This window comes from Pogoniulus pusillus, chromosome 13 (genome assembly GCF_015220805.1).
Source record: "Pogoniulus pusillus isolate bPogPus1 chromosome 13, bPogPus1.pri, whole genome shotgun sequence".
Taxonomy (NCBI): Eukaryota; Metazoa; Chordata; class Aves; order Piciformes; family Lybiidae; genus Pogoniulus; species Pogoniulus pusillus.
Window position 1 is genome coordinate 26,982,525 of NC_087276.1, and position 27,967 is coordinate 27,010,491.

Genomic DNA, 27,967 nt, shown 5'->3' on the forward strand with positions numbered 1-27,967 from the left:
TGGTCTAGATGACCTTTGGAGTTCCCTTCCAACCCAATCTATTCCATGATTAAACCTAATCCTTTCTTCTTTCCCCTTAAGAATTGTAGGGAATTGCACTAGATAGGAGGGGATTGGATTTTTTTCTTTATGCTTATGTCTTTATTTTCTCTAATACTTCTATGTTATTTTCACCTGAGGGTTTATTATTTCTTGTTTAGTTTTATTTGGTACAGAAATAAGTTTTACAGGCCTTGTATTCTCTGGATCAGTCCTGACAGCCTTCTGGAGTCAGGCTACAATATTGCTCCTTCCTTGCCTGCTGGTACACACATCCAATTTTAGGGCTGATTTATTTTTTAACAACTTCAGTGCTTTTAGGTCCTCAAATATTATCCTGCCTTGGTGATTTATGATGCTCTGAGGATAAGAGATGTGGCATGGGATCTTGCAGATGATTTTGTGAAATGGGTGAAGTTGACAAGTTATAGAGAGAGTTATATTGTGAAATGACACCTGGGATGGCTTTGACAGCAAGCAGGTAAATGTGTGTCCCCATCACACTGGAATTCATCTCTTCTCTGGGGGGGAAGGCTGAACTCCCTGCAGCATGTCCCTTTGCTGTCTTCAAACAGGAGGATGAAACTAGGCTTCATTTTCATGTTTCTATTTATTATGTTGGCAGGATTTAGTTTGAGTAGAGGCAGAGCAGAGGTCTTTTTATTAGGGTTATGTAGAAAATAAATCAGGTGTGCTCCTTGTGATAGATAGTTGTCTTTGTCACTTCTTCTCTGCCAACAAGAGCAAGAAAAATAAGGCTTCCCTTCTGCAGTCCTAACAGCTCCAAGGCTATGCATTAAGCAGCAGATGAGACTAGAAAGCAAGTCACCTCAAGGGGTTCCCTCCAGATTTGAGACACCAGGCAGGAGGAAAGTGATTAGAGATGCTTGTGTGAGTGGGTGTAGTGAGCACACATCTCCTAAGATGTGTTTTCAAAGGGTCTGTCTGAGGTTAATGCTGCAGTAGATCTCCTCTTTTGTGCTAAATTAGGTTAATATTTGAACAGCCTTCTTATTAATTTCTTTGTTAATTCCAGTGTTCATCATCTACCAGTGACGTTTCTAAAGTCTCTCTGTGTGTTTTACTCTTGGAGTTTCCCTGGTGCAGGGGCTGGAAGTGGCCCTGTGCCACCACATGTCTCAGCATAACCTCCCTGTATGCTGTGGCATGCAGAAGCATTAAAGCTGCACAGATGTCCAAAGGAAGAGCTAACACTCCAGTCCCCCTTCTCTTGCCCTCAGTTCCTTTTTCAAGGCACTTGTGGTGAGATTGCCTTCTCCTGTTAAGAGTTTGGGTGATTCTGCTTTGGTTGGACTGCTGTCTGGTTTCCTAGACTCTCTCATTTGGTTGTTTCCTCCTACACTGGGGGAAATTTAGGCTGGAGGTGAGGAGAAAGTTCTTCACTGAGAGAGTCATTGGACACTGGAATGGGCTGCCCGGGGAGGTGGTGGAGTCGCCGTCCCTGGAGCTGTTCAAGGCAAGATTGGACGTGGCACTTGGTGCCATGGTCTAGCCTTGAGCTCTGTGGTAAAGGGTTGGACTTGGTGATCTGTGAGGTCTCTTCCAACCTTGGTGATACTGGGATACTGAGATACTGTATTTCCCATCTTGTCAGGACCCTTTTGTATTTCTATCTCTCTTTCCTCGTGGCCACAGCTCCACACAGGTTAGAAGCAGCTGTACTAGTCCTGAAAAGTGATTTGAATGAGTACTTGAAGAGTATTTTAAATGTAACTGCACTTAACAGTTCTGCTGGAAGGACTCATTTTAGTCCCTGCATCCAGGGACATTTTATGGTCTCATCATGGGTTAAATTTAAAGTGAGTGTTTGTAGGGTAGTAGTGGATGCCTTGCTCCATGGTTGTGCTTGGGATAGAAGGTAAGCCTTGGGGTGGAAGACATGCCTGTGAAGTGGGAGTGTGCTGCTTTATTCTCTTAGAGCACCATGTTAGCTTCCAAAGTTAGGTGATTTCTAAGGGCTTGTAATATTTTTTTATGAACAGCTTTAAATAGAAGTCATTAGACACTGTTGTTCAAACTTAATTAACTGGTCTCCTTACTGAATTACAGCAAAGAGTGATGGCACTATGGGAAGGAGAAACATCTCACTAGATTCTTAAGGAAAAAAATAAATCCAAACTGGATTTAACACTTAATTAAAACACAGGACCTTTGGCAGCCCAGGTATCAGGCTGTCTTCTGGGAGATGAGGCTTTGGGGAGTGATGTCTCACTTCCCGGATTACTGCAGTTAAACTGCTCTTGTGCTTCAGGCGTGGCTGGAGTGTACTCCAGCAGGGGTGGGTTGCTGCTTACAGGGCATCCCCCAGCAATGACAAAATGGGGTTGCAACGTGCTTAATCCAGCAGGTACCTCTAGCAGTATTGAATAACTGTGGTCAGAGTTTCAGCCTGTGCTGGCAGCCATAGTGCATGCTGCAGTGGCTGGAGAGCCTGTGCTGGGGCACAACACAGGCTCTGTGGAACAGGCTGCCCAGGAGGGTTGTAGGTCCTCCCTCCCAGGAGGTGTTCAAGGCCAGGTTGGATGAGGCCTTGAGTGATCTGTTCTAGTGAGAGGTGTCCCTGCCTATGGTGGGGGGTTGGAACTGGATGATCTTTGAAGTCATAGAATCAACCAAGTTGGAAGAGACCTCCAAGATCATCCAGGCCAACCTAGCACTCAGCCCTGGCCAATCAACCAGACCATGGCACTAAGTGCCTCATCCAGGCTTTGCTTCAACACCTCCAGGGATGGTGACTCCACCACCTCCCTGGGCAGCCCATTCCAATGCCAATCACTCTCTCTGCCAACAACTTCCTCCTAACATCCAGCCTAGACCTCCGCTGCCACAACTTGAGACTGTGTCCCCTTGTTCTGTTGCTGGCTGCCTGGCAAAAGAGCCCAACCCCACCTGGCTACAGCCTCCCTTCAGGTAGTTGCAGACTACCTTCCAACCTAAACCATTCTGTGATTCTGTGACTCTGTCATCCTGTCCCATTACCACAACCGGTGTCACCAGCAAGGAAAGGCAGTACAAGATCCTGTTCTTGGCCTCTGAGGGTGAAGTCTGTGCTGTGGCAGAGCAGGGAATCGCAGTGGTGTCTGACAAGGTGGTATAAAACTATGTGGTTTTAACAAGAGAGGCAGGAAATGTTGATGTCCTTCTAGAATGTAGTTATGTTGAAGGGAAACAGAGTTACAGCATTATTGTCTGAAGGTCTTGCAGAAAACAGCATAATCAGAAAATGGATTTAGAGGGTGTTGACGTAGACAGTTACCCAGAAGTGGGGTTTAGGCAAAATGAAGTTGCCTGGAAGCCTTTGCAGAATTAAATCAGGCACATACTGTATTGGACTGTGATATTTAGAGCAGAAGTTCTGGAAACAGCTAAGCCTTACCATCACATCTGAAAGGCTGGTGATGTTTTGACACTTACTGCCTTGTAGTACTGTGTGAGGTCTCACTGAAGTTTGGAGGAGCAACTTCAGGAGACAGTGTGACCAGGTGCCATTGGGCAAAGGCTTTGTTTGAGAAGGGCTTCCAGAGATGTCTGTTGTGTACTCATCCCACTGGGAATGGATGGGAGCACACTGGAGGATGAAGGAAACACAGCAGGCTGCAGATTCATTGAGTGTTAAGTAACCTCAACTGCCAATAATGCCAGCAGACTTTTGCTTTAGCCATGTGCTGAATCCATCTCTCCTTCATCCTGTGCCTTGATCTGACCACCAGAAAACAGTTTGGTTTCTTTAACTTGGGTTTGGAGCCAGAGCAAGAGCTCACTACACCTCTTTGGAGCAATTTTTACCTCCATTCCAGCCGACTAGATTAGTCTGCAGATAATGCTAGGAGTGAATAAGAGGCTGAGCTCCGAGGGAGCTGGAACATAATTACACTAGATGAAGGGTACTCTCCGCAGCTCCTCCAAGAGTGCTGAGATTAGACTGTAATCATTGTTTGTAAGCAGACAGGAATGAGGGGTAATCAGCCAGGCAGCCCTGACACGTTATTCCAGGAATTAATATTAGCTTTCTGAAGTAGCTCATCAATTCACACTCATGTGAAACTGCAGAAATCAACAGGTCCTGTCACCCCCCTGGTGGGAGCTGCCGAAGAGGGCTGGAGGGAGCTGGTGGGGGCCATGAGCTTGGGGATGGCTGGGTCAAGGCAGCGCACGCAGAGCAGCTGATGTGGCAGTGCAGGAGGGAATCGGTGTTCCAGAGAACAAGCACTGCAGGTCGCTCAGCTCTGTGGGGAGATGGGCTGCTGCAGTCCCTGGGTGTCTACAAAGAGATTGCTTAATGCGACACCAGACAGAGCTCTGAAGCTTCCAGCCTGGAACTGTTCCTTGGCTGGTGGGTTGCTGCCCATGGAGAGCAAGCTGGGTTCGCTGCGCCAGGCAGGGGAAGGCAGTTGCTTTTTTCTTTAGCCATCATCTTCAGTCTGCAGAGCTGCAGGAAGAGGGAGGGTCTGCTCTGGGAAAGAGCAGGGAAGTCTCCTTTTGGTTTTGAAGAAAATCCTTGCGAGCTTTCTTGGTGCTGCTTGAATCCTGGCCCTAATTATAAAGTCTGCGGGTCCCAGCGAGCGCAGGGAGAACATCGTGTGCAGATACAAAGCTAACACTAGGCAGCACAAGTCTTGACGTTCCTCTGATGTGAAATGAGAAGAGAAGGAATAAAAGAGCTTGCAAACCCAGGCAGAAATCATTAACAGAGGGAGGGAGTGAGTGAATGAAGGCATTCATAAAAGCTCTGATCTCAGGAAGAAGCTGAAGGAAGAGTAAGGGGTAATAGAGGAGAGCCCTGGTGCAAGCAATGAGCTAAGCAAGTGGACGGCAGTGTGCTGCTCAAAGTCCACACACCATGGGGGTCATTTAGGTCGCAGGAGTTATGTGCATAGCTGTCACCAGAACTTGCTGTGGTAGGACCATTATGGTATGTGAGTGTTAACCTGCCTTGCTTACTTGGTTGTGGAAGTTCTCACTGCTGAACCCTTTTCTTCCATCAGTTTTGGAACAAGTTACCAACCAACCCATCCTCTGCATCTCTCACAGTGTTCTATATGGCTTAGGTGTGTGCTTGGGCTCTTTAATGCTGCTGCTGCTCTGACCACTCACTAAGTATGACACAGCTTTATGGCTGGCATTGCTAAAACGTTAGCAGTCAAAGGTCAGCTGCTATTATTAACCACATTAGTACTGGCTCCTGTATGAAAAATAAGTGGCTGTAGGTGCTTTATCCAGAAGGCTCGCAGTCTAAAAGCAAAACCTGATGGAGAAAGAAATGGCACACAAGCAAATGCATTAGGTGGTGGTTGGCACAGTGTGATGAGTTTACACTTGTGGCTGTTGGTTCATTTGGTTTGTTAATTGGGAGTGCAGGTAGGTCTAAGGGCACAGCAGGAACCTGGCAGCCAGCTGAAGGAAGAGGGACAGAGACGAATTGTCACCTGCTTGCCTTGATCAACTGCCAGAGTTTTGTGGTCCTCTCTGCAGGAGAGTGTCTGGAAAGATTTGAAAGAAGGATGTTTTAATGTCTGCATGGACTGCTCCCAAAAGTGTCTTCCAGACTGGAAGGGCTCAAGGGTGAAACTGTCTTCAGGGCTTCAAAGCTGCAAACCTTCCTTGGGAGAGAAAGTTTTGTCTCCTGCTGATGAGGAGCACCTGTGTTAAAGAAGGGCCAGGTCATGGAAAGACTTGATGATAAAGAGAAGTGAGTGATTTTTTTTGACACCTGAAAAGGTGGATGAAGAGAAAGAGGAAGAGCTAGAAGAGGATTTTGAAGTTAATGGGTAAAATGAGCTATGTTGATGACATGCAGCCATGAATCCACACGACATGGCCATAATTATTACAGTCGAGATCAGAGAGGAGGAGCTGTCTAAACTCATTTCTTTTTGCTGCATTTCTCATTTAGATCTATTTTTTTATCTAATGGATCTTTGTGCAGTCAAGCTTGGGAATGAGAATAGTCCTGTTTGCTGTGGTGGGAGCAGTGAATAGGGCAAAGAGTGATGAATATCAGCTTCTAGAAACGAATTGTTTTTCTTACTCCCACTGCTGCTTTGCCAAGGGACTGGGGCATATATCTTGTTTTAGAAATCTCACTGTGTGACTGTCATGTTTCTTAGAAAGGACAGTAGGGAGAATAAATTTGTGCAATGAAGGGAGATTATGTCTGGGGGTGACACTCTATCTCATCTGGCTATGCATTCCTTCTGCTCTCATCACCATCCACATCGTGCAGTGATGCTCGGCTTTGAGTACCTGGAGATTGGTGTCAGTGCCTCTTCTGATGGACTGTTAATACTTCCCAAAGCCCTAGCAGCCTATCTAATAATAAAGTACTAAGTGCCTTGGTGCCCAGCTGCACAACTGGAAGATTTATTGCTACAAGCAGCAAAAAAGCAACTGGGGAAGTAGAGGGGTTACTCAAAGAAATTGTAGTATCACAGGCCCAAACATTCCAGCTCATCCTTACCAAAGGAGCAATGGAATTAGAAGGTCCAGTCAGAACAGAGAGAAGAGGTTCTGCAGGGTTCTGCACTTTGGCCACAACAACCCCAAGCAGCACTACAGGCTGGGGACAGACTGGCTGAGAGCAGCCAGGAAGAAAGAAACCTGGGGGTACTGGTAGAGAGTAGGCTGAAGGTGAGCCAACAATGTGCCCAGGTGGCCAAGAGAGCCAATGGCAACCTGGCCTGGATCAGGAGCAGTGTGGCCTGTAGGACAAGGGAGGTTATTCTGCCCCTGTACTCCGCACTGTTCAGGCCACACCTTGAGTGCTGTGTCCAGTTCTGGGCCCCGCAACTCAAGAGAGATATTGAGGTGCTGGAAGGTGTCCAGAGAAGGGAAACAAAGCTGGGGAGGGGCCTGGAACACAAACCCTATGAGGAGAGGCTGAGGGAGCTGGGGTTGTTTAGCCTAGAGGAGAGGAGGCTCAGGGGTGACCTCATTGCTGTCTACAACTACCTGAAGGGAGGCTGTAGCCAGATGGGGTTGGGCTCTTCTGCCAGGCAACCAGCAATAGAACAAGGGGACACAGTCTCAAGTTGTGCCAGAGGAGGTCTAGGCTGGATGTTAGGAGGAAGTTGTTGGCAGAGAGAGTGATTGGCACTGGAATGGGCTGCCCAGGGAGGTGATGGAGTCGCCGTCCCTGGAGGTGTTGAAGCAAAGCCTGGATGAGGCACTTAGTGCCATGGTCTGGTTGACTGGCTAGGGCTGGGTGCTAGGTTGGCCTGGATGATCTTGGAGGTCTCTTCCAACCTGCTTGATTCTACGATTCTAAGGTGTTACCAACACTATTATAGTGAAGCCTCTGCCAGCACTCCTCATTAAAACCTTCTGTTTTCGAATGACTATGAATAGTTGGTTAAACGCACGTAAATAGATCCTACCTGGGGGTAAATACTTGACTTTGAAGTGAGCAGACAGCTGCTTCTCACTTTTAACCTACATAAAAGGAGGGACAGCAGTGCTGCCAAATATGAGCACTGAAAATTGTAAATGCAATGTAAAAATAACAATATGCTTTGAGATAATTTTGTTTGCCATCTGGTTTTTGAGCTGTCGGTTATACTTGCATCATGTTTTCTCCGCGACTGTGAGGTTTCTCTGTTTTGAAACAAAAGCAAAGATTGCCATCTACTACCTCCACTTCAGGATATGGAAATGTAAGGAAAGTTTTTAATCAAATCATGCCTTGCAAAGCTTGTGGGAAAGGGAAGGATGGGGGCAGTTTGGGGAAGTTTATGAATCTATTTGAGCTTTCTGTAAAAGCAGATTAACCAAATAGACTTAATGAATGCAGAAGGCATCTCCATGCATTCACAATGAACTTTTGCAGGTAGGCACTTTGAAATTAGGAAGTGTCAAGCTAAAGCACGTCTCTTCCCTCTTTGGTTGCACCTAGAGATTAACTTCCTACACCCTTCCAGACATTTGCTACACACATAGCCTGAATTATCACAGAAGCACAGGATTTCTTAGGTTGGAAAAGACCTTCATGCTCATCGAGTCTAGTCATTAGTTTCACACTGACAAGTCCTTGGCTAAACCAAAGCCCTCAGCACAACATCCAATCACTATGAATTGCTATGGTTGGAAAGGACCACCAGGATCATCCACTTCAACCTTCATCTCAACATCCTTCATCACTAGACCACATCCACTCTCCTTTTAAACACCTCCGAGGATGGTGACTCCACCACCTCCCTGGGCAGCCTGTCCCAGTGCCTAACCACCCGCTCAGTAAAGAACTTCCTCCTAACCTAAACCTCCCCTAATGCAACTTGAGGCCATTTCCTCTTGTCCTATCATTAGTAACTGGGGAGAAGAGACCAGCTCCAGCCTCACTACAACCTCCTTTTAGGCAGTTGTAGAGGGCAATAAGGTCCCCTCTCAGCCTCCTCTTCTCCAGACTAAACAACCCCAGCTCTCTGGAATAGAATCATAGAATCAGTCAGGGTTGGAAGGGACCACAAAGATTATCCAGTTCCAACCCCTCTGCCATGGGCAGGGACACCCTACCCTAGATCAGGCTGCCCACAGCCTCATCCAGCCTGGACTTAAACACCTCCAGGGATGGGGCCCTCAGGCACTCTTCATAGGTTGTGTTTTCCAGACCTCTCACCAGCCTCACTGCCTTCTCTGCACCTTCTCTGCGTGTTGGGCTTGTGATTAATGCTTTGTTTAATATTTACTTCCCTTGAGGTTTTGATATTTAATATTCTTGTCCCAGTCTTGTTTTCATGGAGGGAAAAAAAAGCAACCAAGCTGCTCTGTACAAGACTTGAGCCACAGTGAATTGGCAGAAAAACCAAAACTAGGTGGTTTTTTTTTTTTTCTTCAGCTTGTGGGCAGGCAGAGTGGAAGTAGGTTTATGCAGAGGGCTGAAGCAGGCTTGTATGAACCATTTAAAGATGGGACAAAATGGTTACCCTGCTGTTTAAAACTGCATGAAATGCTTAGTGTGCTCCCAGCTAGATGGCTGAAGCAAGGTGTCAGCACAGAAGGAAGAGAGATGCTTAGAGAGGTACCTCTCTGGAAGCTGTTTCCTAAATGAGAAAGGAGTGGTGGTTAGTGACTGCAGAGCATCCTAGTGCAGCTTGGAGACAGATGGAAGAAAGCTGTCATTTTTCATTGGGCTGAGCTTTCCCACTCCTCTGGTTTGCATTTAAAATAAACTTGGTCAAGAGGTATTTCAGGGAGAGTTGGTGGCACTTGTCCTGGGCTGGCAAAGGAACTGCATCCACCTCCTCAGCCTTCCATGGTGCAGATCGCAGCTCACGCAGTGGTGGCAGACAGGGATTTAGGAGGGACTTGCAGAGCATGAGGGCTTAGTTCTGTTGTGCAAGAAGACTGCAGACCTTGACTGTGACTAAGACACTGACTGGGCAGGCTGCAGACACTCTGTGATCTGGAATGAGTGTCTCCTCCCCAACAGCCCAACTGAGCAGACCCCCTCCCCAGCTCTTCCTGGCAGCCAGAGCCCAGGCAGCCAATCTGTACATGGAGCTGGTGCCCACACACAGTGACTGCTTTGGGTTATTCATCTACTGTAACAGGCTCTGCTGCCTCCTCCCACCCAAGCTAATCACTTTGCAAAGCTTCCAAGGTACACCAACTTTGTGTGGCAGCTAACAAGCTTAGCTGATGAGTTCTGCCATCATCCTTCTCCAGAGCTAATCAGCTTACCCTTGCTCCAGAGCTAATGGGGCTGTGGGTCGCAGCAGCACCGTGAACTGCTTGCACATGAGTTTGCTGCATCCACCTTTAATTGCATGGCCACTGCTCTAATGGAGTTTCCTCCTGCATATGCTTTGCTTCTTTTTCCAATGGTTATCACTCATTATTTTGCTGCCAAATCTTTTCTCCTCAGACACACAGTTCATTAAAGACTATTTTCATGCTATGGTTGAGATTTCAAATATCAGCTGCTTCCCAGTCATCCCACCCAAACTGGGTGGTGGCCAACATTTATTTACGAAGGGAAAAAGACACTTGGGATAGCTCACATCTCATGAGCACTCTGTGCTTTTACCAGTGCATCCCTGAAATGTTATCAGTTCCAGACAAAAGGAGGGTTGAGCAATGTCAGCTCTCAGAAGTCAGGGCTTCACGAAGTTGAGAGGAGGAAAGTCACAGGGCTGAGAGCTGCTGCAGTAGAGGTTCTGCAGCCGAAGGTGACGCTGCCAGCTTGTAACCCTGTCATCTTCAAGTGCGGCAGCTGAGAGCTGCACCTGCAACTGCATCCCTCCACTAATTTGAAGTGGCTTTACAATCATTTTGCTAGGAAAATAAAACCCAGAGAAGTGTTTTATCCTTTTCACTGGCTACGTGAGAGCAGGTGGAGGAAAGTGACTGACAAAGCGGTGATTGTAGGTATCAAAAATGCTGACTGTGCATTTGGCGAGCAACCCAGCAAGAAATAGAATTTGTTTCCCCTTCTATTTTTCAGCTTTTGTAGTGGCAGGAGATGGGAGTAGGTAACAAGTCTGCCTGAGACTTCGTGTTAAGTTGCAGTGTGTCTCTGACTTGGCAGTGTCCCAGTCCTTAGGTGCAATATGATGGGAAGGAGCTTATCAAGTGAAGCGAGGAATGCATTTGCACATCCCCTCCTACAGCAGCACTTTGTACATCTCCCCACACTGTGCCCCATCCCCTCCCCACGGCAGGAGGGAAGGCAGGGACAGGACCATCCTGGTTCTGAGATGCCCTTAAAGCAGTGCAGGGGCAGAGCAGGCAAGACCTTGCCCAGAAAGAACTCAGCAGTGTTTCTCCATCTGAGCTACCAGCTGCGAGCGCTGCTGCAGAAGTTATTCTCTGCTTGGGAAAAGATAATGAAATGCTGATCAGTTGCTGCATTGTTAATAATGTGATTAAAAGGAGGTTTCTTTTGACCACATCCTGGTCTCAAAACCAAAATGGCAATGGCAGAAATCCATTTAGAAAATGGGATGTTGCTGTCTGTTCTAATTTCCATTAAAATCTGCACCTCTGCCCCCCTACAGCAGTGGTTGCACAGGTTAATTAACACATGTTGCATGGAAATTAAAGTCCTCACATGTTCTTTTTTTTTTTCACTTTGAGTTCCCTCCTGTTCTCCTCTTACAGAACAAATAGCAGTGCTCTTCTTTCCTTTATTATAACCTCAGTATTTTATAGACTTCTTTTATGGGCCCCTCGGTTTTGTCCCCTCATACACTTTTCTGAGAATTTCTGGGGTGTTTTATGAAAGTCTTTTTCCTTTCCTCTCTTTGGTGCTTTTCAGTACTCTCTTGGGCTTATCTTAAATAAAGTGCACAATATTTCAGATAAGTATAAGCCACCAATTAAAAAGAGTTGCACTACTGTATATTGCAGACTGTTCCCTATTTCCTGTTCACTGCTGTCCGTTATTTACTATTGCCCTCTGCAACTACCTAAAAGGAGGTTGTAGTGAGGCTGGAGCTGGTCTCTTCTCCTGAATTACTAATGATAGGACAAGAGGAAATGGCCTCAAGTTCATAGAATCAGCCAGGTTGGAAGAGACCTCCAAGATCATCCAGGCCAACCTAGCACCCAGCCCTATCCAGTCAACTAGACCATGGCACTAAGTGCCTCATCCAGGCTTTGCTTGAACACCTCCAGGGACGGCGACTCCACCACCTCCCTGGGCAGCCCATTCCAATGCCAATCACTCTCTCTGCCAACAACTTCCTCCTGGCATCCAGCCTAGAATTCCCCTAGCACAACTTAAGACTGTGTCCCCTTCTTCTGTTGCTGGTTGCATCAGGGGAGGTTCAGGTTGGATGCTGGGAGGAAGTTCTTTACTGAGGGGGTGGTCAGGCACTGGAACAGGCTGCCCAGAGCAGTGGTGGAGTCACCATCCCTGGAGGTGTTTAAAAGGAGAGTGGATGTGGTGCTTGAGGCTATGATCTAGTGATGGAGGCTGCTGGGATGAAGGCTGGACTGGCTGATCTTGGTGGTCCTTTCCAACCATAGCAATTCATAGTGATTGGATGTTGTGCTGAGGGCTTTGGTTTAGCCATAAAATCATAGAATCAACCAGGTTGGAGGAGACCTCCAAGATCATCCAGTACAACCAGGCACCCAACAACCCAATCAACTAGACCATGGCACTAAGTGCCTCATCCAGGCTTTGCTTCAACACCTCCGGGGACAGTGACTCCACCACCTCCCTGGGCAGCCCATTCCAATGCCAATCACTCTCTCTGCCAACAACTTCCTCCTAACATCCAGCCTAGACCTGTCCTGGACACAGCTTGAGGCTGTGTCCCCTTCTTTTGTTGCTGCTTGCCTGGCAGAAGAGCCCAACCCCACCTGGCTACAGCCTCCCTTCAGGTAGTTGTAGACAGCAATGAGGTCTGCCCTGAGCCTCCTCTGCTGCAGGCTGCACACCCCCAGCTCCCTCAGCCTCTCCTCACAGGGCTCTGCTCCAGGCCCCTCCCCAGCTTTGTTGCCCTTCTCTGGACACCTTCCAGCACCTCAACATCTCTCTTGAATTGAGTAGCCCAGAACTGGACATAGCAGTTGAGGTGTGGTTGTAGACAGCAGTGAGATCACCCCTGAGCCTCCTATTCTCCAGGATAAATTTAGGAGCTGCCTCATTTACTCTAAAGTACCTCACTGAGACTAAGAAAAGTTAGCTGAGCAGCTCTTTGGAGTAGTTTAGTTCAGAAGCAGGTTGACCTGGCCACCAAAAGGGGGATGCACATCACAGCATCCATGTTGGAGTCTGTACAGTCTGCACAGAGATGAGCTGGCTCTCAGCCACATCAACAGATTGCTCCTATTTTGCAGACTGAAGTCATGTCTGACATAAATACATTCACTTGCTGCTGTGCACCCTGCACAAGGCAGTGGAGAAGCTGACCAGAGACAACCATTTTTGACTGGAAATTTCTGGTAGTATGTTGTAGAGCTCTGGGGAAAATGATTCTCCTTCCAGTAGAACATTGTTAGTGACTGCAGCCTTTTATGTGCCTGTGGCTACACAGGCATCATGTTTTAATAAATCCTTGAGTTGGGATGCTTTGGGACTTAAAATATGCCCATTTGCTCAGAAGATGAGGCTGTACCTTATCTTCTGTATCAGGTCTTCACAGGTGGTAAGAAAGAGAACTAAGGAGCAGAGTTTCTCTCCTGGCTTTGTACTTCTGCTTCATCTCTGGGGTGTTTGCTTAGAGTTTGGTACATCCTTCCTCAGAGGTCCTGTTTTGCAGACCTGGTAGTCACTGATTGCTGAGGGGCTCATGCTTGGAGACGTTTGTTAGGCTCGACGTGGGGAGTCCCTTGTGCTCATGTTCCTTTATCTGTAAAACCAGCAGCAACAGGCTGGGGCTGGGGGTGGCTGGTGTAGTGTGTGAGTGTAATTAAGAAGATCAACTATGCCAGTTTTCTGACTCCCCTCTGCTCGTGTTAGGAACAATAGCGCTAAATGATGATTGTAATTCATTACCAATGCACCCTAATTAAATTACCCATCAGTGGCTGTGAGATTAATGATACCAGCTTGGGTTAGAACATGATTAAAGTTAGGCTCGTCACATTTTTCAGTTACTGTATGGAAGTTCACAGGAGGAAGGGATGGGGCAGAGTGTGAGGTGTGATTAGATGACAGTTGGAGGACAGCTGGGGCAGCTGAAGGCTGCTTCTGCTTCAGACTTGGCTGGGGAAGAACCTTCTCAAGGTTTTCTTTGTATCTGTTACTGGGTGCATGTGGCTGAGCCTGTGTCAGGAAGGGTTGATAATGATAGAATCAGTCAGGGTTGGAAGGGACCACAAGGAGCAGCCAGTTCCAACCCCCCTGCCATGGGCAGGGACACCCTACCCTAGAGCAGGCTGCCCATAGTCTCATCCAGCCTGGCCTTGAACACCTCCAGCCATGGGGCATCCACCACCTCCCTGGGAAACCCATTCCAGCCTCTCACCACTCTCATGCTCAACAACTTCCTCCTCATGTCGACTGAATCTTCTCACCTCCAGCTTTGCTCCATTGCCCCCAGTCCTGTCACTCCCTGAGAGCCTAAAAAGTCCCTCCCCAGCTTTTTTGTAGGCTCCCTTCAGATCCTGGGAGGCCACAAGAAGGTCACCTGGGAGTCTCCTCTGCTCCAGCCTGCACAGCCCCAACTCTTTCAATCTGTGCACACAGCAGAGCTGCTGCAGCCCTCTGAGCGTCCTCCTGGCCCTTCTCTAGACACACTCCAGCATCTCCACATCCCTCTTGGAATAGGGCAGGACAGCCACGTGGGGAGTCTGGCACAGCAAAGAACTGATCCTAGAGCTCCCAAACTTAGGCTTAGCTCTGTGAGGTTGGCTTGCTGAGTTGGCTTCCCTTTCTTCTTTTCATATTTCAGCTTGCAGAACAGCATTTGGTCTTTCTTAAAAGTACCTATAGAGATAGCAGGGAAAGGCAGTGGATGACACAAGGAATAGTGTCAAATAGGGCAGAAATCAGCCTCTCTCCCCTTCCTTAGAGAAGTTTTACACTGCAAATATTCTAACAGCAAATATTTACAAGGGGAAGACAACAAATATATCCTTGCCTCCAGTGAGAAAGAAGTGGAAAATCCAGGACATTGTATAATGAGAGGGAAAAGGCAAGGCACCAGCTTGCCTAATCACACAGCACTTGGAATTCTGCTTCATCTGTGCTGCTGGAGAAGGAGCTTCTGGAAGTGTTCCCAGGCCCAGGTGAGGGTGGGACTGGTGGGTGAGATGTGTTCAAGTGGGTGAAAAGGAAATTAAGTGGATGAAAAGGAAATTAAGAGTAGTGCGTCCAGCAGATTGAAGGAGGTTCTGCTCCACCTCTGCTCTGCCCTGGTGAGACCCCATCTTGAGTACTGCCTTCAGTTTTGGGCTCCACAGTTTAGGAGGGACAGAGATCTGGTGGAGAGAGTCCAGCAGAGGGCTACAAGGATGATTAGGGGACTGGAGCACTGCCTGGTGAGAGGCTGAGGGACCTGGGGCTGTTTAGTCTGGGGAAGAGAAGACTGAGAGGGGATTTAATAAACATCTCTATAACTATCTGAGGGCTGGGTGTCAGGAGGGGGGGACAGGCTCTGCTCACTGCTCCCTGGGATAGGACAAGCAGCAGTGGATGGAAGCTGCAGCACAGGAGGTTCCAGCTCAACACAAGGGGGAACTTCTTTCCTGTAAGGGTCCCAGAGCACTGGCACAGGCTGCCCAGAGAGGTTGTGGAGTCTCCTTCTCTGGAGCCTTTCCGGGCCTGTCTGGCTGTGTTCCTCTGTGACCTGAGCTAGATTGTGTGGTCCTGCTCTGGCAGGGGGGTTGGACTGGATGATCTCTTTGGGTCCCTTCCAACCCCTGCCATCCTGTGAGCCTGTGAGCCTGTGAACAGCAAAAGCGAGTGGGAGTTCCTGGAAATGAGAGTGAACCAGAACTCAACAGAGAGAGTTGTGTCTGTCAGAAAGGAGGCATCTTTGCCTTCCCTGGCGTGCTCTGGTGGACTGCTGCTGTCGCCAGATGCTGATGAGGCAGGGGCTTGTGGAGGACGCCGCAGCAGTGCCGGTGGGGCAGGCAGTGGGAGATGCAGCAGCCCATCCCCTCCTGCTCCGTGGCGCCTCCGGCGGTGCTGTGGCAGGCAGATGGCACTTGCTAGCTCTGCAGCCCCAATTAATTCACATCAAAGTTACTGGAAGCCATCTCCCTGGGGAGCGGCTGGTTGCCGAGAGGGTCAAACCCCGCTCGCAGAAGCGAGAAGGCAATACCGAACGCAGTCGATTCCGCGTCCAGTCGCCCCTGCTTCTGGTGATAAAATGAGGCATTTTGCAGGCTTTTTGCATGTTCTCTTCGGTAATGCTGTTGCTCATAATGCTGAAATGATTTCCCTTGAGGAGGGTAGGGACGGATAAACTCGGAGAGTTTCCCTCCGTGAAGCTGCGGCCAGAGCCGGAGCTGCTTTAGCGGCGGCGGTAAATAGGGCAGCAGCCGGCGCCGGTACCGCGCTGTACCGCGGGCATGGGGGGATGCGGGACAGAGCAGAAGAGGGGGTGCTGTTCTCCGGGGTTCCAGGGTCTGCACAGATCAGCACAGAGATCCTCTCCAGGCCTCAGCCTGATGCTGGCTGTCAGGTCAGTGGGTGCCCCCCGCGGCGCCGTTTGTCGGCTCGGGGAGGGCAGAGGCATCGCCTGCAGCGCTCAGCGTCCTGCTCGCTTCTCCTGCGGAGCGCAGAGCTGCTTCCCGCAGCCCAGGGGGGTGTTAGACCTGCGTGGAAGGGAGCAAGCAGCCAGCTCAGCCATCAGAGGGGCCTCACCCACAAACTCTGGGTAGTGCAGGCAGATTTTTGCAGCAGATATTAGAGTTTTGTGGCCTACTTCTTTCTCTCTGGAGGGTTTTTTGACCTGCCTGTGTAGCCTTGAAGCTGCATATTGCTGTCTGCACTGCCTTACAAAGTTAAATGTGGGTTGGGTATCCTCTTTTTCTTGCCTTTTCCTCTTCCCTTTTCCTTTTTCCTTTCCCCCTCCCTCTTCCTTTCTTTCTCCCCCTCTCTCCCTTTCTCTCTCCCTCTCCCTTTCTCTCTCCCTTTCCCTCTCCTCTTCCTTTCCTTTCCCTCTCCTCTTCCCTCTTCCTCCTCCTCTCTTTCCTCTCCCTTCTTCTTTCCTCCCCTCTCCTCTTCCTCTTCTCTCCCGCTCCTCCTCTCCTCTCCCTCTTCCTCTCCTCTCCTCTCCTCTCCTCTCCTCTCTCCTCTCCTCTCCTCTCCTCTCTCTCCTCTCCTCTCTCTCCTCTCCTCTCCTCTCCCTCTCCCTCTCCCTCTCCATCTCCATCTCCCTCTCCTCCCTTCCCTCTCCCCTCTCCCTTCCCTCTCTCCTCTCCCTCCCTCTCCCTTTCCTTCCCTTCCTTCCCTTCCCTTCCCTTCCCTTCCCTTCCCTTCCCCTTCCCTTCCCTTCCTTCCTTCCCTCCCTTCCCTTCCCTTCCCTTCCCTTCCTTCCCCCTTCCCTTCCCTTCCCTTCCCTTCCCTTCCCTTCCCTTCCCTTCCCTTCCCTTCCCTTCCCTTCCCTTCCCTTCCCTTCCCTTCCTTCCCTTCCCTTCCCTTCCTTCCCTTCCCTTCCCTTCCCTTCCCTTCCCTCCCCCCTTCCCCCTTCCCCCTTCCCCCTTCCCCCTTCCCCCTTTCCTCTTCTCTCTTCTCTCTTCTCTCTTCTCTCTTCTCCTTTCTCCTTTCTTGTTTTAATATTGGCAAGTGTTTAGAGATGTTTTTTATTTAGGACACACTAGGACACAACTCTCTTCGTCTTTCTGGTTTTGCCTTTCCCAGCCAGCTCCTGCAGACAAGGTGGTTGGGATTCAGGAGACTAGCTGACTCACATGGGCAGGTGCTGAGATTTTCCTCTCTAACTGAGCCTACAAAAGGGGAATTTTCCTTTGGGCATTGCAGAGGAAAAGCTCTGCTGGTTCCAACAGAGTCACTAGGAGGGGATATCAGTGGGAAGGAGATGCCCTTTAAGTGAGGAGATGGGGTGAAACTGGGGAGTTTCAATGGTGCTATAGACCAGTGGTTTGGATCCAGCCTGTGCAGATAAAGATGAGAATTTGTCCTGTCCTGACTTCTTGGTCAGTGACCCACATGAAATGAGTTTGGGTCTAGTCCAGTTCTCTGCGGATAAGCTCTTTGCAGAAAGCAATCAACATATCTGGCATGGACAGACACCCCAACCAGCTGCCTCAGCACAGGGCAAGGATGCAAAGATGTCATGGAGATCAAGCTGCAGTTACCCAATGTCTAGGTCAGAAGCTTTGCTGTAATCCACTACCTTGGTGCATTTTGCACCTTCTCCATGGTGGATCTCTACCTTCTGAGCTCCCAGGTTTCTGAATGGTGCTTTGATGCATCCACGAGTTGGAGAGCACAAAACCTGAAGGAGTTTGAGCCCACCGTGTGGTGCTGAGCTTGCCTCTGGCACAGAATGAAGCACATGTTAACAAGGATTGTTTCTCCCCAGGTCATGTGCCTGTAGTCCCCATGGGCTGTCTCCTTTCATGCCGTGGTACACCACCAGAGTGGCTCTGGGACTAGCTTCTCTTGGCCACCTTTCTCAAAAGCAGAAGCAGTTTAGGCAGTGTGAAGCCAGCTCCATCACCTAGAGCTCTGTCATTGACCTCTGCTCAGCCAGGGCTCTACAGCCTTGCAAGGAAGTTGCTGCTTCTTTCAAACACTGCAGCCAGGAGCAGGAGGTGTCCAGTGGTCCCTAAGAGTTGAGCAGCACCTTCTGGGGGCTGAGTCTTTTGAAGTCTCTCTGATGTGGAGATATTTCTTTGAGAATAAATAAGTACATCTCTGATTCAAATGATGCATGTTCCAGGCTGATTAGTAATCTGAGGCAGCAGCCACACATGGTCCTGCTTCACTGTTTCCAGAGACTGATCTCTGCAGGACAGAGCTGAAGCAGTCTCCTACAGAGCAGCACTGAAAGGACTGAGGAGGGAGAGAGTGTGTAGATGGTGCTCTCTCCCCTCTGTATGTGTCTGCAGTCCTGCCAGCTCATGGGTAACGTTTCTTAGTTATGTATCCTGTGATCAGAGTGGTCAGCAGATGGGCCTCAAGTTCAACCTTATTAGTCCTGTTCAATCAGCAAGGCAAAGGCAAAGTTGCTTCATGTCTCATCCCATATGGTGGCTCCTACTGTCACTGTTCTTGTGGGAAAAGCTCTGAGCAGCCTCCTGGTCCAGTTTTCTGCTCTCTGGGTAAAAGAGAGCACTGCACATGCCAGCGTTTCTGTCAAGTGCCTGGTCCCTCCTAAGGAATGACACTTGACACCTGGTGCTGCTGATAGGTGAGAACTGGCACTGCTTTGTCCCGGTGGATGCTCCCTTGTCACTTGGCAGGGACAGGCTCCTGGAGGGAGTGAGCCAGTCCAATGCCTTGCAGATGTCTAGGGGCCAGCCCTTGCTTCAGATCTGTGAGCAGAGAGGCAAAACAGATTAAGGAGAATTAATTTTGAACAGATGCCTGAATGATCAGTCAGTGGCTGAGGAAGGAATGGAGGGACCAAGCTGAGTCAGTTTGAGAAAATCCAACTTGCTTCTCATGTTTTTATGTTGGAAACTATTCTTTGGGACTAATCTTCTGCATAATGTAGATTATTACATTTTTTCTCAGCCACAGCAACAGGATGAGAAACTTGGTTGGTAAAATTGTGTGATTGTGTTGCCAGCAATACAACTGTCACTTTGTGAAGGTCCAAAGAGTGCCTAGAATGGATGGGTCTCTCCCTATGGGGATATGGGGAGAGGGGATGCAAAACCAAAGGGTTCTGGATTCAGGATTTTTGGAATGACTGGCTGTGATCCATGCAAGTAATGCACACAAAGCTTCTGGACATCATCCCTGTAGCACCTTTTATCCCAAGAGTATCATAAACACATCTCTGATATGTCCATTCCCATCAGTGTGTGCAGGCCTTGCCATCTTCATCATCGCTGGGTTGCCCTCTCCAGCTCCCCATACTAGTTATCTCATAGAGTCATAGGATCAAGCAGGTTGGAAGAGACCTCCAAACTCATCCAGGCCAACCTAGCACCCAGCCCTGTCCAATCAACTAGAGCATGGCACTAAATGCCATGGCTTTCCATGAGCACCTCCAGGGACAGTGACTCCACTACCTCCCTGGGCAGCCCATTCCAATGCCAATCACTCTCTCTGCCAACAACTTCCTCCTAGCATCCAGCCTAGACCTCCCCCACCACAACTTGAGTTCTCCTATGGTGTTCCTTGTGTTCTCCTACAGTGCTCTGGCACATCAAAACGGAGCAGCCTCTTGTGCTGCTCAAATGCTGCAATTAATCACCTGTGGCAGTTTGTGCCTCTTCTTAATTTGGAAATGCAGAAGAGATGCCAGGGGGTTGGCACAGTCTGTTGAGGTGGAGAATGCCTGAGTCTGCTGAAGAGGCACTGGCTCAGGCATAGCTGTTTCTCTGTTTATCTTCACAGTTGTTACCACGTGTCCTTCATGATCACATAAATGAGAGCTGAGTAGGTCCAAGTTCTGGTTTTCTGCCTCCTCTCTGATTCTGGGCTTATTGGCCCTGACCGTTATTTATTTGTCCTCTGTTGCAGGCTGAGGCAGCTCCATGGAGAACGTGGGAAGCATGTCTGTTCTAATTAGACCACAGTCTGTTGTCTGTCTGCCTTATGGGCAGGACACAGCATGCTGTTGTGCAGAGTTTATAATAGCAGGGAGCCCTGGATGCAGGAGGTCACACTGGACTTGTTTCTGAGAAAGTTTCTAGCAGCAAACCACAACAGCAGCATTCTGAGACTGAGTGGGGGACAAAACCTGTGGACTTTGTTCTCCTTTTGTTTTCCACAGTGAAACTGGGGCATGGTCACAGTATTATAGTATCACAGTATCACCAAGGTTGGAAGAGACCTCACAGATCATCAGGTCCAACCCTTTACCACAGAGCTCAAGGCTAGACCATGGCACCAAGTGCCATGTCCAATCCTGCCTTGAACAGCTCCAGGGATGGCAACTCCACCACCTCCCCCAGCAGCCCATTCCAGTAGCCAATGACTCAGTGAAGAACTTTCTCCTCACCTCAAGCCTAAATTTCCCCTGGCATAGCTTCAGGCTGTGTCCTCTCGTTCTGGTGCTGGCCACCTGAGAGAAGAGAGCTATGATAGGAAGTGAGAGGACACACCATGCCCAGGCAGACCTCAAATTGGTTTTTCAGGAACTTCTTCCAACTTATTTCCCATTTCTCCTAGCAAGAAGCCAGCACACATGTGGCTTGTCAGCTCTGGCAGGGCTTTCTCAGAAGTATTGAAGCAATTAATGAAGAAGGAGCAATGGCTTGATGGAAGCTCATGCCTTTTCCCAGCATGATCTCCTGTAGGATATCTGTAATGTCACAATTATGAGACTGGTAGCTTTATATAGCCTCATAGCTCATATAAAAAGTGAGAGCTGATGTGTCTTGCTCTTTGAATTCAGTGGAATGATCTTCTTGCATCTTCCATGACAGCAACAGATGAATTCAGTGGAATAGTCTTCTTGCATCTTCCTTGACAGCAACAGACAGGAAAGGTAACTTGTGCAGAGCAGCTCCTGGCTCTTTGCTGGCAATGAAGGAGTGAAGTTTGTTCTCATGCCATCAGGGAAACTGGGATGGAGAGACAGTTGTCAGAAGCATATCACCAGTCTTCCTCCTCCAAGTTTGATTGAGGACAGAGCGCTCAGCAGAGCACTCATCCATGCCCCTGGTTTTAGCAGAGAGAGCTGTAACAAGTCCCGTTCATTACCAAACCTTGCAATTCAAGATACCTCTTTAAATAACAGCTTCCCTCATTCTCCAGTCGCTGGCTCAATGCCCAGGGAAAATAGTGGGTTGAGAATATGAAGCAACAACTTTTCTTTTTCCTCTAATAGTGCTTTCAAACTCTACGTCTGTTTAGAAACATTAATCATTGTAACTACGGGGTAAAAATCTCCTGCCTGTCTTTAATCTTACCTGTGCAATGAGATGGCAAGAGTGAGGAGCTGTTGCTTTCCGAGGATGATTAAGCAGAGCTAAGCTTCAGGTAGTTGACCAGATCTTTTTCTGTTTTCTTTTCTATCACTTTAAATTAGGGATAGTCTTAACTGTTCTGTGGCAAACTCTCCTGCTATGATCTTTCCTGCTCTTGCAAACTGTGCTAGGTTAGGCTGTGTTAGCTGTGCTCTGGCAAACCTGAAGTAAAGGTTTGTCAGAAGGCTTTGCATTTAAAAAGCACCCCTGTCTGAGGCGAGCCATGCTGCCAAGAGATGGTGCATTGCCTAAGGGTCTGCCTTGGGGTAGAGACATAGAACTCCTTGTAGGTTTTGATTTCTTGTGGCAGTTTTATGACAGTAAGGGTAATTCTTGACAAATATTAATGTAATTACATGGTACTTACTGCAAGTTCCCCACTCCCCCAAGCTCAGCAAAACATGATTGGTGCTTGTATCTCCTTTGCAGCCTGCACTAGCATCGGTAGGTGGTGTTAAACAGGAGCTGCATAGTTACTAATGGAAGTGATACCTCAAAGTGTTTTCCAGACAGTGGCTGACTAATCAAGTTTGGTGTTTGTGAGGGAAGAGAGATCCCTCAATATTACTTGGAGCATTTCAAGTTGGTGAATCCCTCCAGAGAACCTCTTAGGGGCAAAATAAATCTCACACCTGTGATAATTATGCCATAAAATGGTACTAGATGCAAGCCCATCGTGCCTACATCTCTTGGATGTCTATTGGATGTGTTGCTTGCACAGCTGCCTCCTGCTGCCAGATGTTCCTGGTAAAGGTGAGGAGAAAGATGTGGGCATGCAGGGGTGGAGGTGTTTTGTGCTGTGTGAGGAGCATCCGAGGCGGCTCACAGGCTGGGCTGTTTCTTTGAGCAGATGGTGGAAGATCTCTGAACTTGGGGGTTACCTGGGGCACTGAGCAGCACCTGGTCTTGACTTCAGAAAGACAGTTTATGGGTGACTGAGCTAACACAAACAGTTCTGACTGGTGCAATCCCTTGCTCCTGCATGAACATTCATGCAAACTAGATGCAGAAGAGATTAAATCCTTGGCCGTGAGTTGTTCTTGTGCTGTTCTTTGGTGCAGTTAAGATGTTGTCTCTTTCATCTGCCCAAATTCCTAGTGAAGAGACAACACAGCTGAGCAGTATGTGTTGAGTTCTTCAGACTTTGACTGCTCTTTGTGTCCATTTCTGCAGTATTTGCTTCCCTATCCATTCCCTTAGAAACCTGTATAAGTGCTGGGGAAAGTTCCTGAGGGGCAGGAGTAAATGCAGGAGTAGGTATTTGCCTTCTCTATTCCTTTCTATTCTCTTCTGTTCCCTTGCCTTCTGCTTTCTGCCATTTGTAGTGCAGATGCCCCCAGACATGACCAAGTTACATCTCTTCCCCTTCAGCTCATGGCTGCTGCTTGTATCACCATCTTCTGATCATCCAGGTTTGGCTCCCTTTGGCTTTTCTTCCTTGCTGTGTTGTTTTCAAAGAAATTAAACACAGCAGGTTGTTGCTGGCTCTGTTTAAACAACCTGCAGATGTGGTGGAAGAACACCACAAGCACTGCTGCTCCATCTCCTCCTCTCAGTGTTGTTAGTTGTCAGGAAGCTTTGGCTAAAAACCACAGTGGTTAAGTGGCAGCCTGCAAAAGAGTAGGCTTAGAGGAGACCTTATAGTGGCCTTCCAGTATCTGAAGGGGGCCTACAGGAAGGTTAGGAAGGGACTATTGACAAGGTCTTGTAATGACAAGACAAGGGGTAATGGGTTTAAACTGGCAGAGAGGAGATTCAAAGTAGATGTTAGGAAAGAGTTCTTTGCAGTGAGGGTGGTGAGACACTGGCACAGGTTGCCCAGGGAGGTTGTGGAGCACAGAATCACCCAATGTGCTCTTTGATCACAGTGGGTGATTCTGGGCTCCACAACCTCCCTGGAGGTGTTCAAGGGCAGGTTGCATGAGGCCTTGAACTACCTGTTGTAGTGGGAGGTGTCCCTGCCTGTGTCAGGGGGTTGGAACTGGATGATCCTTCAGGTGCCTTCCAACCTAAACCGTTCTGTGATTCTATAAACCTATGCAGAAAGTCAGAGGCTGGAAAGGAAACCCACTGAGTAAAGAAAATGGTTTCCAGAGAAGCAGAGAAGAGGGCAGAGGGAGTACATAAGAGAGGAAAAGAACACGAAGCTAGTGGCAGGAGCTGGGGCAGAAGAGGCAGGGTGGATAAAAAGCCAGCCGGTGTGTCTGTGTCTGATCTGTTCCTCTCTTCCCAATGGGTTAGCTGAGGCCCACAATTAGAAATAAACTTTCCTTTTGCTTTGTTGTTGTTTTTTTTTCAAACAGTTCAGTGCCCAGGAGGGCATCAGATAGCTTCGGTTCCAAATCAAAATGAGATCGCAGCGGCTGTGTTGTCATCGTACCCGTTCCGCTGCTGTGGTCTTTGGGAGGAGGCGGTGTCTTTGGGGAGCAGGTCCAGCTAGGCTCGTTGCTATGGCAAAGTCTCTGCTGATGCCTGCTCTCTGCCTGTAATTGCTATTCAGCAGCTGTTTCCAGTGGTCGTCTGGAGGAACTTGAACAAGTTATGGACGTGAAAATCCCTCCCTCTATGTTGGCCTCGGCTGGAACTGAGCTTTGACAAGAGAGATGCATTAGCTTCTAAACTCACCAGTAATTCGTTTGGTTTGAGTGTGCTTCGCTGAAAGTTAAGGCTTTGGGGCTAGGAAAAGGAGAGGGGAGGGGGAAGTGGCAACTTTAAAATCAATATTGCAAATGCAATGCAAAAGAGTGTAATTAGCATGTTTTGCAGAGCCTATTAATTCCTCTGAAATGCTGTTTATTAGGCAGAAGAACTTGGGAGCCCATCAGTGGATGAAACAGGTTCTGTAATGAAATGTAAATGGTGTAATTGGGCTTGTTCTGAAAGTATTTATTCTTCACCTGTGACCCGCTTGATTGCGGTTTGACAACACGAAGGAGTGTGCATCTCTTCGTTAATGACAGCTAATTCCCTGGAGCTAATGGAGTGGGACGCCCAGGCGCATGGCGCTGGGAACGGCAGGTCGTGCCTGGAGCTCTGCAGTGATTGGCACCAATCCGAGCACAATGTAGCTTTAATTACAGTCATTCCAACTTTAAGGCAAGCATTTAGCCGCTGGAGAGAGGCTCTTCGTTTTGCAAATAGATGCCGCGGAGTGGGCTGACCTTTTATTAGGCAAATATTGGGGTGGGTGGGAACGTTGTCCTCCAAGTTATAGGTAACTTTACTGGCGCCCATTAGCTCAGTGAAAATCACAGGGACACCTTCTGCCTGCTAGGTTAACCGTATGGGTTCCTTTCAACGAGCCATGTAGTGGAGGCAGGAGGGAAATGCGGTGCTGTATGTTATTTAAATGTGATCTTTGCATCAATGCACGAAACTCGTCTGCTGCTCCTTTGCCTTGTGTGTGTGGTGTGTGCTTTTGTCAGCCTAGGCCACTGGGATGTGGTTTTGCTGCTGCTTTGCTCTTCTGCAAACCCTTTATCCAAACTCTGCAGTGCTAAATATCTCCAGGCACACAGGAAAGGTCACACTGCTCTGTTTGGGCAAGAGAGCTAAGTACTCAGCTTTGCCTGGCTTGATGGTATCCTACATGAAGTGCTACCACCGCTGCTGGTTGCAGTCTCTCTTCCATAGAGCTGAGATGCATGTGCGCAGCCACAGCCACCCTGCACTCTTGCTGGAGAGGACCTGCCAGTGCAGAGACTGCCCAGCCACAGCCACCCTGCACTCTTGCTGGAGAGGACCTGCCAGTGCAGAGACTGCCCAGCCACAGCCACCCTGCACTCTTGCTGGAGAGGACCTGCCAGTGCAGAGACTGCCCAGCCACAGCCACCCTGCACTCTTGCTGGAGAAGACCTGCCAGTGCAGAGACTGCACAGCCACAGCCACCCTGCACTCTTGCTGGAGAGGACCTGCCAGTGCAGAGACTGCACAACCACAGCCACCCTGCACTCTTGCTGGAGAGGACCTGCCAGTGCAGAGACTGCACAGCCACAGCCACCCTGCACTCTTGCTGGAGAGGACCTGCCAGTGCAGAGACTGCACAGCCACAGCCACCCTGCACTCTTGCTGGAGAAGACCTGCCAGTGCAGAGACTGCACAGCCACAGCCACCCTGCACTCTTGCTGGAGAAGACCTGCCAGTGCAGAGACTGCACAGCCACAGCCACCCTGCACTCTTGCTGGAGAAGACCTGCCAGTGCAGAGACTGCACAACCACAGCCACCCTGCACTCTTGCTGGAGAAGACCTGCCAGTGCAGAGACTGCACAGCCACAGCCACCCTGCACTCTTGCTGGAGAGGACCTGCCAGTGCAGAGACTCTTCTCTGGGAGCAGGGGAGGGTGTGCTGGGAAGGAGCACTGCAGAGTGTAGACCAGCAGGGACTAGCAGTGCCCCAGCTCTTCCCAAATCCATTAAACCCCGCAGCTGCTTTCTGTTAGCTCAGTCTCTCTCTTAAGCAGGGGTCTTGTTAGAGCTGAAATGAACTCAGGCAGGGAAGCTTTTATCCAGGAAATGTCCACGTCTGTGTGTATGGATTTGGAATAGGTCCCCAGGGGAGTGCTGGGGACTGTTGTCTTTAGTGTTTGGAGCAGAAGCGATACAATTTCTGCAAGCAATGCCTTTCTTTTCTGTTTTATTATTCTTCCTCCTCTGCCTCTTTCCATCTATGAGCTGAGAGGCAGAGGGCTGTGTAGGAGTGCCAGTGTGATCACAGGTCTCTTTACATTGCCTGTCCCCTGAGTGAGGACATGGTGAGCATAGAGAGCACAGAATGGGAGGCACCTGTATGCAGGGTGGAGCACAGTCGGTGTTTGGCTACCTGAATGAATAAATGAGAACAAAGGATGTAAAAAAGAACTGGAAACAACGGGGGTTTGGTGCTGCTGTGGAGTGGTGGCCAATGTGAGGCAGTTGTCTGAAACCAGTCCAGCAGAGAGATGAGAACAGTGGCAAACAGAAGGGAGCATCCTTACGCGGCCAGGCACATCGCTCCTTTCCAGCAGATGGCTTTTCATGCACATTGCCTCATCCCAGCAGGAATAACACCTTCTCTGGATGAGCTCACATTCATGTACAGCAGCCTGGTTCTGTGCAGGATTTGTGCTTTGTGGAGAGTCAGTCCATGGGCACACACACCCAGAGCAGAGGCAGCATCCTCGGACTGTAGTGTGGATGCACTCGGAATGTTCTGCTCAAGTCCAGTGTGTCTTATTTCTGTCTCAAATGTGTCCTAGCAGGGGAGACCTTACTGTGGCCTTCCAGGACTTCAGTGGGGCTAGGAGAAAAATGAGAGCTTACTACCTCATTTTCCTAGCCTTTGCTAATGTGCCAGTCCACATATTAATGTTTCCTCTTGCTCCTCAACCTTGAAAATCGGGTGGCTTCTCTCAGCCCTTTCTGCTGGGCATCCTCTCCACCAGCACTTACCACAGCCTTCAGTGTGCAAATTATTTTCTGAAACAGTTTTTAATAGACCACAGGCAAGCACAGAGGAGATTGCACATGGCCTGTGATGCTCACAGTAAACCCCAAACAGAAATATTATCCATCTCTGCTACAGAAGCACAGATTTTGAAGTTACTTAATCTTGCAAGCTTCCAGATGTGTGCTCCTCACTGCTGCTAAAGCCCAATCTGTCTTTCTAAATCCAGATCCTTTTCTTTTTAGCACATAGAGGTTGTATTTACCTGATCTATCCATATAAATATTGGAAGTGTTCAGATGATTAGTATCAATTATAGAGCTGCTTAAAAGGCAATCACAAATGAGGAACAGTTTGGCCAGCAGGACAAGGGAGGTTATTCTGCCCCTGTGCTCAGCACTGCTCAGGCCACACCTTGAATGCTGTGTCCAGTTCTGGGCTCCTCAATTCAAGAGAGATGTTGAGATACTGGAACATGTCCAGAGAAGGCCACCAAGGCTGCTGAGGGGGCTGGAGCACAGCCCTCTGAGGAGAGGCTGAGGGAGCTGGAATGTGTAGCCTGCAGAAGAGGAAGCTCAGGGCAGACCTCACTGCTGTCTACAGCTACCTGAAAGGGAGGCTGTAGCCAGGTGGGGCTGGGCTCTGCTGCCAGGCAACCAGCAACAGAACAGGGGACACAGTCTCAAGTTGTGCCAGGGAAGGTCTAGGCTGGATGTTAGGAGGAAGTTGTTGTCAGAGAGAGTGATTGGCATTGGAATGGGCTGCCCAGGGAGGTGGTGAAGTTGCCATCCCTGGAGGTGTTGAAGCCAAGCCTGGATGAGGCACTTAGTGCCATGGTCTGGTTGATTGGACAGTGCTGGGTGCTAGATCTGGCCTGGATGATCTTGGAGGTCTCTTCCAACCTGCTTGATTCTATGATCCTATGAAATATTGGCAGCACTGCTGGGATGTAGACCACATGCAGGCAGCCCAGGAGCAGT

General features: G+C 49.0%; 1 protein-coding gene across 7 annotated transcripts in view; it reads left to right on the top strand.

The window, feature by feature from the left end:
* Positions 1-27,967, top strand: part of MAD1L1 (mitotic arrest deficient 1 like 1) — a 511,231-nt gene that overhangs the window by 411,999 nt on the left and 71,265 nt on the right. The window contains exon 18 of one of the 7 annotated variants that reach the window (XM_064153679.1): positions 23,868-23,918. The exons of the other annotated variants lie outside the window; for them this stretch is intronic. Coding sequence (XP_064009749.1) covers positions 23,868-23,894 — 27 coding nt within the window. The 3' untranslated portion in view covers positions 23,895-23,918. Of the gene's footprint in view, positions 1-23,867; positions 23,919-27,967 lie in introns of those variants that run through there. 7 annotated transcript variants of the gene reach the window in all.